Source organism: Leucoraja erinacea, chromosome 14 (assembly GCF_028641065.1).
Source record: "Leucoraja erinacea ecotype New England chromosome 14, Leri_hhj_1, whole genome shotgun sequence".
Classification (NCBI taxonomy): domain Eukaryota; kingdom Metazoa; phylum Chordata; class Chondrichthyes; order Rajiformes; family Rajidae; genus Leucoraja; species Leucoraja erinaceus.
In genome coordinates, this window is record NC_073390.1 from 7053017 (window position 1) to 7066109 (window position 13093).

General features: G+C 38.5%; 1 protein-coding gene across 1 annotated transcript in view; it reads left to right on the forward strand.

The window, feature by feature from the left end:
• The window catches only part of LOC129703229 (fibrillin-3-like), a 214382-nt gene that overhangs the window by 73299 nt on the left and 127990 nt on the right, over nt 1-13093 (forward strand). Inside the window, exons 25-34 of the mRNA XM_055645508.1 lie at nt 1455-1580; nt 4050-4175; nt 4417-4542; nt 6960-7085; nt 7447-7572; nt 7886-8011; nt 8253-8378; nt 10188-10313; nt 10768-10893; nt 12523-12648. Of these exons, the coding sequence (XP_055501483.1) occupies nt 1455-1580; nt 4050-4175; nt 4417-4542; nt 6960-7085; nt 7447-7572; nt 7886-8011; nt 8253-8378; nt 10188-10313; nt 10768-10893; nt 12523-12648 (1260 nt within the window). The remainder of the gene's footprint in view (nt 1-1454; nt 1581-4049; nt 4176-4416; nt 4543-6959; nt 7086-7446; nt 7573-7885; nt 8012-8252; nt 8379-10187; nt 10314-10767; nt 10894-12522; nt 12649-13093) is intronic.

Genomic DNA, 13093 nt, shown 5'->3' on the forward strand with positions numbered 1-13093 from the left:
AGGCATATTATGATAGTCTTTTGTGTATTTTTTCAGATAATCACGAATTTGAAGATATTTAAAATATTGATTATTTTTCAAATTATATTTCAGTTGTAGTTGTTGAAATGATATTAATTTTCCCAATTCATACAGATCTCCGAGCATTTTGATTCCCATTCTTTCCCATTGTATAAATGATTTGTCTATAATTGATGGTTTAAACGATGGATTATTAACTATTGGTATTAAAAGAGATGGGTTTCTTAATTTTAGATTCTGTTTTATTTGTTTCCATGTTCTAATTGTACCATGTATAATTGGATTTTTATTATAATTTTTGTTATTCAGATGTATTGGTGAGAGGAGAGTTGCTCCTATATTACACGGAGAGCAGTCCTCTCTTTCCATTATAATCCAGTCCACCTGCTGGGCAGAATTGTCCAGCAGGTGAATCATATTTTTAATATTTACTACATAAAGTTAGGGAGTGCTAGACCACCCAACTCTTTTCGTTTATTAAGGTGTGCTCTTTGTATTCTATGGGATTTATAATCCCATATAAAATTTGTAATGTCTGTCCAATTTTTTGAAAAACTTTTTTGGGAGATATATAGGTATTGATTGAAAGGTATAGGATTTGTGGTAAAAAGATCATTTTTATTGCGTTTATTCTGCCTATTAGGGACATCGGAAGTGTTTTCCAGAATTTAATCAAATTATTTAGTTTCTTAAGTAAGGGATTATAATTGGCTTTAAACATATCATGGTAGTTTCTAGTAATTACAATTCCCAAATATTTGAATTTTTCTGTGGCTATTTTAAAGGGGAATTTCCGGAGGTGTGTTGAGTCTTTGGGTTTTATTGACATAATTTCACTTTTGTTCCAGTTTATTCTATATCTATTCTATATATGAGAAGGATCCAAAGTCCTCAATTAAATTTAATATGTTTGGTATACTAATTTGTGGTTTTGTGATGTACAATAGTACATCATCGACGTATAAAGATATTATGTTATTTGAGTGTTTTGTATTATAACCATAAATATCCGGGTGTGTTCTTATTTTTTCAGCAAGGGGTTCAATTACCAAAGCAAATAACAGCGGTGATAGTGAACATTTAGGTTAATTATTATTGTTAGGGAATTGTTAGGGAATTGTTAGGGAAGTTCAATTCCGACAATTCACATTACTCTCTCCAATCAAAATATGGCCCGGTAAATATTAATACTAATGCAATTTTTTCAAATATATATAAATCTGAAGGCATTCTGATGCTGATGATATTTGAAGTGAAGTCTCAGCTCATATGTTTTATAGTCATAGCAATATTTTTACGGAGAGCTTAATTTACTGTGCCACCACCATGCAGTTGTCATCCTGCTGTCTTTGTAGAACAGAACACTAAGTGAATGAGTTACTGCTGGCAATGCCACATGCTATGCAAGAACTTAACATGCCATTTAATTGCAGATATCGATGAATGTGCAACCAACACCTCAAAGTGTCAACAAATCTGCACCAACACAGTCGGAAGCTTCTTGTGCAGTTGCAACACTGGCTTCAAAAGTAACCGAACCAACTCTTCGCTGTGTGATGGTAGGAGACGTCATATTCATTGTTTCTAACAAATGGTAAACAATATTCAATGTGGCACATGGGTCATGTAGATTTAAACCCCCCTTAAAGTAAAGTATATTAGCCACCTGTGCAATGTAGGCGAGCAATTTTTCCATCAATTTCACAAGATGAGACAAAATATCCAAATCGTGAGTATGCATATTTCATTATACCTTCCATGTTGACCAAGATGCGATGAAATTCTTCTGCCAGGATTAGAAGACAGCCTTCATTGTTTATATTTGATATGTCTGTCTGCCTAGTTTGGAAATGTATAGGCAAATGTCAACAATTTGCAGCAGGAGTAACTGCTTATTTCTTTACACATCGAAGAATGTGCAACCAGCACCTCAAACTGTCAAGAAATCTGCACTAACGCTAGTGGAAGCTTTGTGTGCAGTTATGATCCAGGCTGCAGCATCAATGTCACACATTTTTCTCTTTGTGATGGTTGGAATTTTTAGTACAAAGTAGTTTATCAATGTGTAAAAGGGATAGTAGTTCTCTGTGTGTTTTCACTCTGGTGCAACTGTCAGCTTGGAAAATTGAACTTTTCCCAAACACCAATGGTGAGATGTAGAGGCTGGAATTCAGCGACTCATCCCTTGCCATTTGTGAGCTGCCAAAACTGTGCCACCAAATGGGTCACGGTGTCGATCAGTAATTACGAGGCGAAACCATAATTTTTAAAAAATTGCCATTTTATTACAGTCTTTGACTGAACATAATGTGGATTGCTTTATTGTTTTTTACAAATTTGATCGTAAACATTGAAAATTCTAAGCACCATTTTTTAAGGCGATTGATTACTCATAATAATAATAATAATAATACATTTTATTTATGGGTGCCTTTCAAGAGTCTCAAGGACACCTTACAAAAATTTAGCAGGTAGAGGAAAAACATGTAAGGGGAATGAATTAAATAGTAGAGACATGACTAGTACACAAAGTAAAGACAGAATACAATTCAAAACACAATATGAGGCAATTAGTGCACAGATGAAAAGGGAGGGGGACGTGGGGCTAAGGATAGGCAGAGGTGAAGAGATGGGTCTTGAGGCGGGACTGGAAGATGGTGAGGGACACGGAATTGCGGATCAGTTGGGGGAGGGTGTTCCAGAGCCTGGGAGCTGCCCTGGAGAAGGCTCTGTCCTCAAAACTGCGGAGGTTGGACGTGGATGGAGAGGAGACTGACTGATGTGGATCTGAGGAATCGTGAGGGTTGGTAGGGGGAGAGGAGGTCAGTGAGATATGGGGGGGCCAGATGGTGGAGGGCTTTGTAGGTGATCCGGTGGGAGATGGGAAGCCAGTGAAGTTGTTTGAGGACTGGAGTGATGTGATGCCAGGATTTGGTGTGGGTGATGAGTCGGGCGGCTGCGTTCTGGACCAGTTTGGAGTCGGTTGATGTAGGTGGAGCTGATGCCAAGGAGAAGTGAGTTGCAATAGTCCAGTCAGGAGGAGATGAAGGCATGGATGAGTCTTTCAGCAGGGGGAGGTGTGAGAGAGGGTCTGAGTTTGGCGATGTTGCGCAGATGCAAGAAGGAGGTTTTAATGACATGGCGGATGTGAGGCTCAAGGGAGAGGGTGGAATCAAAGATCACGCCAAGGTTGCGGGCCTTGGGAGATGGGGAGACAGTGGTGCCGTCGATGGTGAGAGTGGGGTTATTGATTTTGCTGAATGTGGCTTTACTCATGTAAATTTTGTCGCAAAGCCATAGTCTTGCATGGCTTAAAAGTCAGCCTGCATAGATTAATTTGAAAATATTAGACCTCATTTAAAAATGGTGCAGCATATGTCATTGATATGCACCAGGAGTTGATTCATAGAGTGACAGCTTCAAAGAGCATGGAAACTGACTATTTGGCCCATCACGTTCATGTCTACCAAATGCCCTATCTAAGGTAGTCACATTTAGCCACCTTTGGTCCATATTCCTCGAAACGAGCCTGATAGGTTTACCTAGGCACTTGTATATCAATTTGAAGTCATTGTACTTTCCTCAAAATATTGCTCTGTCTGAATAACTGAGCTTATTTCTCCAGATTTGGCCCATCACGTTCATGTCAACAAACTGCACCAACTCAATGCCCTATCTAAGTTGTTACGAGGGTCACATTTATTCTACGCCTTGTGATGGTAGGATAGTTTCGCACATAGCCCCAGAGTTGGGGGATAATATATAACCTTGGAATTTTGTGCTACACGGTAATAAATTGCAGAACTATCAATTTACCAATGAATAAGAGGATAACATATTAATCGCTGTGAGTCTTCAGGGAATGAGTACATTTCCTGCAGTTGGAAGTTAAAAGTAGGGATAAATGATTTCAGTTGTAGGATTGCGTATCTTCTTTTGAACCTTATGATTGCAAATGGTAGAGTTTTATGTGGCCGATACAAAAGTTTTGCAAGTGTTTGACATGTCATTTATCTTATTTCTTCCAGACATCGATGAATGTGCAACCAACACCTCGAACTGTCAACAAATCTGCACCAACACAATCGGAAACTTTGTGTGTAGTTGTGACCCAGGCTTCAGCATCAATGTGACCAACTCTTCGCTTTGTGATGGTAGGATATTTTCACACTCAGTTTCTAGGAGTTGTGGAACAATATTTAATAGTGACAGTTCTTGCTGCACTGTAAAACTTTGTTGGCCTAATATTTAGCTTTTGCTCTTAATGAATAAAAAAGGATATAATTCCCTTTGCGCAGAGTAGTCGCATGATGGATACTTTACCTGTAGAAGGTGTTGAAAGTTGTATGTTGAATGTTGCAATGTTTGACATGTCATTCATTCTATTTCCTCCAGACATTGATGAATGTGGAACCAACAGCTCGAACTGTCAACAAATCTGCAATAACACAATCGGAAGCTTTGTGTGTAGTTGTAACCCAGGCTTCAGCACCAATGTGATCAACTCTTTCATTTGTGATGGTAGGAATTTTCAAATACAATGTTTCTCACAATGGGGCAAAATGGATGTGTGCCATGTTAATATTAAATGAAAAAGTGTATCATTTGATTCACTGTGAGTCCATGCTGCAGATATTATTTTTCTAGCAGGAGAAATGTTAAAACATGGGTAAAATAGAAATATTTAAAGAAAGCAAATCTTCAACAATTTCTTAACACTCTTTGCTCTATAGCCATGGCTTCACCTCCCCAGGTACTTTCCCTTCTCCCTTATCTCCAACCTTGGACGTAAAGGTACTTCTGGCTGAGACAGAGGTTCACCTGCACTTCGTCCAACCATGTCTATTGCATTTGGTGCTCTCGATGTGGTCTTCTGTACATTAAACATAGACATAGACATAGAAAATAGGTGCAGGAGTAGGCCATTCGGCCCTTTGAGCCTGTGCCGCCATTCAATATGATCATGCCTTCTCTTCATACCCCCTGATCCCTTTAGCCACAAGGGCCACATCTAACTCCCTCTTAAATATAGCCAATGAACTGGCCTCAACTACCTTCTGTGGCAGACAATTCCAGAGATTCATCACTCTCTGTATGAAAAATATTTTCCTCACCTCGGTCCTAAAAGATTTCCCCCTTATCCTTAAACTGTGACCCCTTGTTCTGGACTTCCCCAACATCGGGAACAATATTCCTGCATCTAGCCTGTCCAACCCCTTAAGAATTTTGAAAGTTTTCAGATTAGTGAGGCCAGATGCAAACAAGGTTTTTCTTTGCTAATTTTTTACCGCAGATTTATAAAAATCAATGTCAATTGTCATATCTTACGGAAATCAAAATTCCACTAGTTTCCTCCCCCCCCCCTCCCTCCCTGTATTCTGTGAAATATAAATATTAAACCTATGTTTTTCCAATCGTTTTCCCTATTTCACCAACGGGGATATACATTAGCAGAACCGTTGATTCTCTTGACAAAGATTGGATCACATTGAAATACTTATGTTTTCTCACAACCAAGGGAGAAGGGTAGCTCTATATATTGTGCATAATGACAGCCTGCAAACTACTGCTGTTCAGAATGTGACAAGCATACAGTTGGCAAACACAACTGTTTCTCAGATTTAAATAAAAATATTTAATGTGATTGAATAACTGCCCTGTATAATCTAGGTGAGACAGAGATATTGAATATGACCAATGTGACCAACTCTTCCCTTTATGATGATAGGATGTTTTTAAAACAGATGATTTCTCAGATTTCACAAGTACTATTTATTGTTGCATTTCAGGCTGCCCAGTCCATCTTAGATTGTCAAACATAGATTTTAGTCACAGCAGACTTATAAAAATTGTTAATTTTTCACACGTTAAGCAACTTGCATTTCTATGTTTCCTTTGTTATTACGCAGTGAAATCAATAGTTGAAACCTGTGCTTTTCAATATTTTGGCCATTTCCCAAATGGCGATATCATAGCAAAGGAATCCTGATGCAAATGTTCTATGTGGCAATGAGTGGCTCTCCTAGACCTGGTTATATTGATAAGAATTAAACCAATATTGTCCCATAAGACATCTCCATTTGTTGTGCTGCCACAATATGATGACAGTCTGCAATCTATTGCAATTCAGAATGTTATGTGACAAAGTTTCAGACGTCATTTGGAGACACTAGCAATTGCCGACGCCGACGCTGATCAAGAGATCTGAACTGAAATGATGCCTTCCCATTCTCTCCAGGAATGTAGACTCTCCAATGTGCTCCAACACTTTGTTATTTGACATGATTACCACTTATTTTGATCCAGACATAGTTGAATGTGGAACCAACATCTAAAACTTTCAACCTTTTAATATGATTGTTACTACAGCCCTGTCAAATCTAGGAGGCCCCACAAATGTATTTGTATCATCCTAATATTGAATTATAATGGTTGTCATTTCTTTTTCTGTGAATCTTTAATATTATCGTATTTTACTGCAGTATCATAGAAATTTAGGTGAATTGTTATTTGTTAAGGAAGTTCAATTCCGACAATTCACATTACTCTCTCCAATCAATATATGGCCTGGTAAGTATTAATAATCATGCAATTTTATCAAAGATATATAAATCTTAAGGCATTCTGATGCTGATGATATTTGTTCAAGTTCAAGTGAGTTTATTGTCATGTGTCCCTGTATAGGACAATGACATTCTTGCTTTGCTTCAGCACATAGAACATAGTAGGCATTTACTACAAATGAAGTGAAGGGTGACTCCCTCTTAGCTCATATGTTTTATAATGTCACAGCAATATTTTTACGGAGAGCTTAATTTACTGTGCCACCACCATGCAGGGTCATCCTGTTGTCTTTGTAGAACAGAACACTTAGTGAATGATTTACTGCTAGCAATGCCAAATGCTATGCAAGAACTTGACATGACATTTAATTGCAGATATCGATGAATGTGCAACCAACACTTCAAAGTGTCAACAAATCTGTACCAACATAATCGGAAGTTTCTTGTGCAGTTGCAACACTGGGTTCAAAAGTAACCAAACCAACTCTTCACTGTGTGATGGTAGGAGACTTCATATTCATTGTTTCTAACAGATGGTAAACAATATTCAATGTGGCACATGGGTCATGTAGATTTAAACCCCCTAAACTAAAGTATATTAGCCACCTGTGCAATGTGGGGGTAGCAATATTTCCATAATTTCTCAAGATGAGACAAAATATCCAAATCGTGAGCATGTATATTTCATTACACCTTCCATGTTGACCAAGATGTCTCTTCTAAGCCATTTCATTTACTGCATTTGGCCCATTTCCCCAGCAAATTTTACAATGCATGCATCTGTCCAAATGTATTTATGATGCAGTTATTTTACATGCCTCAACTACGTCCTGTGGCTGAGTAACTGAGCTTATTTTTTCAGATATTGATGAATGTGCAATCAGCACCTCAAACTGTCAACAAAACTGCACCAACACAATCGGAAGCTTCCTGTGCAGTTGTTACCGAGGGTTCAACATTAATGTGACTAATTCTTCGCTTTGTGCTGGTAGGATAGTTTCAAGCACATATTTTCCCAGAGTTGGTGGATAATATATAACATCAGCATTTTGTACTACACTGTAATAAGTTGCTGAACTATCAATTTAACAATGAATATGAGGATAACATTTTATTCACTGTGAGTCTTCAGGGAATTAGTACATTTCCTGCAGTTGGAAGTTGAAAGTAGGGTTAAATAATTTCCGCTGCAGGATTGCGTATCTTCTTTTGAACCTTATGATAGCAAGTGGTAGAGTCTTATGCGGCAAAGACAAAACTTTTGCAAGTGTTTGACATGTCATTTATCTTGTTTCCTCCAGACATCGATGAATGTGCAACCAACACCTCGAACTGTCAACAAATCTGCACCAACACAATCGGAAACTTTGTGTGTAGTTGTGACCCAGGCTTCAGCATCAATGTGACCAACTCTTCGCTTTGTGATGGTAGAATATTTTCACACACAGTTTCTAGGAGTTGTGGAATAATATTTAATAGTGACAGTTCTTGCTGTGTTATAACATTTTGTTGGCCTAATATTTAGCTTTTGCTTTTAATGAATGAAAAAGAATATAATTCCCTTTACTTAGAGTATTCGCATGATGGATACTTTACCTGTAGTAGGTGTCGAAAGTTGTATGTTGAATGTTGCAATGTTTGACATGTCATTCATTCTATTTTCTCCAGACATTGATGAATGTGGAACCAACACCTCGAACTGTCAACAAATCTGCAACAACACAATCGGAAGCTTCGTGTGTAGTTGTGACCCAGGCTTCAGCACCAATGTGATCAACTCTTTCATTTGTGATGGTAGGAATTTTCAAATATAATGTTTCTCACAATGGGGGAAAAAGGATGTGTGCCATGTTAATATTGAATGAAAAACTGTATCATTTCATTCACTGAGTAGGTATGTTACAAAACCTACCTGAATCGTCATTAGGAATCTGCCCTCAGCCAGGCCCGCGATTTTGGCGCTGTTTTGGAGGGGGCGGGTTTAAAACACGATTTTTACTAGGCTGTACTAATCGCACATGTTCAGCCTAGTAAATCATTAACGAAAAATCGCTGCAAGACCCGGTCGCAAAGGGTATTATTAGTTTTATAGGCCTCGATAATATAGTTCTAATAGATTTAAAATTACTGTTTCATCTTGCAACCTCTCGCAGCCCCAGGGTTTTATAGAGCAAACAATTAAAGGTATGTACCTTATTTTTACATTAAATGGGGCATATATATAACCCTATATATCAAATTATCTATAACGAATAGCTCATTTTGGGCTTTTTATATCCCGCAGTATTTTTCTCGGCACTTGAGGGCACTAATCCAGCGCGATGTCAACGTTCTAAACCGGCGCGTTCCACATCAACCCACTAGAAAGCCGATTTAAATGGGCATTTATTTACAGCAATTGAACACTAAATTCCTTCCATTTGGCCTATAAATTAATGTAAATTAGATATAAAAATCATGTTATATTGTGAATTATTTGTGAATAATCTTTGGACACTTAGGCTATTTAAAAATGTTAATCTTTCCTTAAGAAATGGGCGTTTGATTATCCAAGATCACAGCTTTTTTGTAATGTCCATTGGAAATCAATAGGGAACAAGATGCTAATTTCCGAGTATGAAAATGGTCATAACTTTTTTAATACTTGAGATATGAAAGTGAATTTGGTGTCAAATTAAACTTATTGTTATGCTTTATCTGAGGGATAAATTGCAGACTTGATTTTTTAAATCTCAAAATTTTGTAACATTGCTACTGTGAGTCCATGCTGCAGAGATTATTTTTCTAGCAGGAGAAATGTTAAAACATGGGTCAAATAGAAATATTTAAATAAAGCACATCTTCAACAATTTCTTAACACTCTTTGCTCTCTAGCAATGCCTTCACCTCCCCAGGTACTGTCCCTCCTCCCTTATCTCCAACCTGGGACGTAAAGGTACTTCTAGGTGAGACAGAGATACACCTGCACTTCGTCCAACCATGTCTATTGCATTTGGTGCTCTCAATTTGGTCTCCTCTGCATTAGTGATGGAAGTTTTTTTGGCCTTCCATCACAGTGATGTGATAGATGTTTATGTAAATTATGTTGTGTCTTGGGTCTATTTGTTTGTAATGTATGGCTGCAGAAACGTCATTTCGTTTGGACCTCAAGGGGTCCAAATGACAAATAAATTGAATCTTGAATCTAGTGAGGCCAGATGCAAACAAGGTAACTTCTTTGCTAATGTTTTACTGCAGATTTATAAAAATCAATGTCAATTTTCATATCTTACAGAAATCAAAATGCCACTATTTTCGTCTCCCCCCTCCCTCCCTCCCTGTATTCTGTGAAATATAAATATTAAACCTATGTTTTTCAATAGTGTGGCCTTTTTCACCATTGGGGATATAAACTTGCAGAACATTGGATGCCGTTGATTCTCTTGACAAAGATTGGATCACATTGAAATACCTATGTTTTCTAACGACAAAGGAAGAAGTGTAGCTCTATATATTGTGTATAATGACAGCCTGAATTCTACTGCTGTTCAGAAAGTTACAAACATACAGTTAGCAAACACAATTGCAATACAGGATTTTAAACATTCCCTGGTTTTCTTCCAGACATCAATGAGTGTGTAACCGGCACCTCCAGCTGTCAACAAAACTGCACCAACACAATCGGAAGCTTCCTGTGCAGTTGTAGCCCAGGCTTCAGAATCAATTTGACCAACCCTTCACTTTGTGATGGTAGGTATTTTCGCACACATAGTTTCTCAGATTTAAATAAAAATCTTTAATGTGATAGCATAACTGCCCTGTAAAATCTAGGTGAGACAGAGATATTGAATATGACCAATGTGACCAACTCTTCCCTTTGTGATGGTAGGATGTTTTAAAACAGATGATCTCTCAGATTTCACAAGTACTATTTATTGTTGCATTTCAGGCTGCCCAATCAATCTTACATACAACAAAGGGCATGTAAATATAAAGACTCTGATCTCAATGATATATGAAGGCAAAGGCAGAATACTCACATCACAATAAGTTGAGAGCAATATTTATTAGTGGGTCGTGCGCATTGTATAACGACATCCTGCGGACTATTCTAGTTCAGAATATTAAGTGACAACTTTTACTTCAGCATCCTCCCCAAATAACATGGAAGTTTTTGACATTTCGGCCACTTGTTTTCCTCCAGATATTGAAGAATGTAAAACCAACACCTCAAACTGTGAACAAGTCTGCATCAACACAAACGGAAGCTTCATGTGCAGTTGTGACCCAGGCTTCAGCACCAATGTGATCAACTCTTCACTATGCGATGGTAGGAAGGTTCAAAAGCTTTGTTTCTCACAGATTGTGAACGATGTTCAATATGGCTGTTGGGCCACGTAGATTTGACGCCCTGTAAAATAAATTATAATAGTCACCTTTACAATGTGATATACAGTTTCAAAGCATCAAAACAATAAATTTGGTCCCACATAGATGATTAGTGGGCAAAATTAGGGCACGTGTTATACTCATGTAGAGTGCTGACATGAAAATTGGTTGGCAGACAGGAAACAAAGAGTAGGGATTAACGGGTCCCTTTCAGAATGGCAGGCAGTGACTAGTGGGGTACCGCATGGCTCGGTGCTGGGACCGCGGCAATTTACAATATACATCAATGACTTGGATGAAGGGATTCAAAGTAACATCAGCAAATTTTCAGATGACACAAAGCTGGATGGCAGTGTGAGCTGTAAGGAGGATGCTATGAGAATGCAGGGTGACTTGGACAGGTTGGGGGAGTGAGCAGGTGCATGGCAGATGCAGTTTAATGTGGATAAATGTGAGGTTATCCACTTTGGTGGCAAAAACAGGAAGGCCGATTACTGTCTAAATGGGGAAAGGGGAAGTTGGGGAAAGGGGAAGTCAGTGGGATCTGGGGGTCCTTGTTCATCAGTCGATGAAAGTAAGCATGCAGGTGTGAGAAAAGGGTTAATAGGGATGGTTGATTTATACTAGAACTGAAAAATATAACTTAGAAAGAAATAAGGTGTCAGCAGAAGCCAGACTGCTGGTAGAAGAAAGTAACAATATACAGAACAGAGAGAAATTCTAGATAAAAAGTAGCAAACAGATAGAAGCTTCAGCAGAAGCCTTAGGAGTCTTTGACGTCAGGAGACGTTCCAAGACGTTCTCGTGGGAATATAAACCTTAGTGTTCCGATTGGAAGAAGCTCAATGGGGAGAGATGAGGGTGTGACAATAGTGTGAATGAAATGTATGAAGATAGAAAGCATCTCCATCTTCGTTGTGCCTCTAGGGGACAACAGAGGAGAGGCACCTATTCTGCAGAATATGAAATTAATAAAAACACTTCTTTGCCTGAATTTGTCTCAAGAGCGTTTGTGATTTTGAATCTCACACAGGTACAGCAGGCAGTGAAGAAAGGGAATGGCATGTTGACCTTGATAACAAGAGTAGTCAAACATAGGAGCAAAGAGGTCTTTCTGCAGTTGTACAATATTACCTCTAAACTTCTGTCCCTTTCAGAATTAAGGGACAGAAGTTTAGGGGTAATATGAGAGGGAACTTCTTTACGCAGAGAGTGGTGGCGGTGTGGAATGAGCTCCCAGTGGAAGTGGTGGAGGCAGGTTCATTGGTATCATTTAAAAATAAATTGGATAGGCATATGGATGAGAAGGGAATGGAGGGTTATGGTACGAGTGCAGGCAGGTGGGACTAAGGGGAAAAAAAATTTGTTCGGCATGGACTTGTAGGGCCGAGATGGCCTGTTTCCGTGCTGTAATTGTTATATGGTTATATGGTTATTGATAGAAACCGCTTTGGTAATATAAACACATCCTATTGTCTATAGTTAATCACGATATTAAGAGTGAGAAACTCACTTGGCAAACTAAATGTTACATGAATTATCGATGTATCACAATCTGTTTTCCATCTAGATATCAATGAATGTGGAACCAACATCTCGTTCTGCCAACAAATCTGCACCAACACAATCGGAAGCTTTGTGTGCAGTTGCATTCCGGGTTTCAGCACTAATTTAACCAACCCTTCGATTTGTGATGGTAGGTGCATATCCATGTGCCTATCCAAAATCCTCAGAAATGCCTCAATCATATCTGCATCTTTCCCCCTCCCTATGAGCATATTACAGGCACTCACCAGCCTCACCAGTGTAAAAATAAGTACATCGTACATCTTCATCAATCTTGTCCCTTCTTCTTTAAATCAATGCCCTCTAGTCTTTGATTTTCCATCCAAAGAAAAAGGTTCTAACTGTATACTAACTATGCCTCTCATAACTTTACATTATTCTATCAGGTCTTCTCTCACCCTGCCAGAAATAACAATGTAATTCTACCCAACTCCTCCTGGAGCTACTGCCCACTAATCTGTATATCATTGTGGTAAACATCCTCACTCCTCATTCTAATGCCTCCACATTTTTCCTGTACTCGGCCGACATGAGCTGCACACAAGACTACAAATGCAGCCTAACAAATGTCCTTT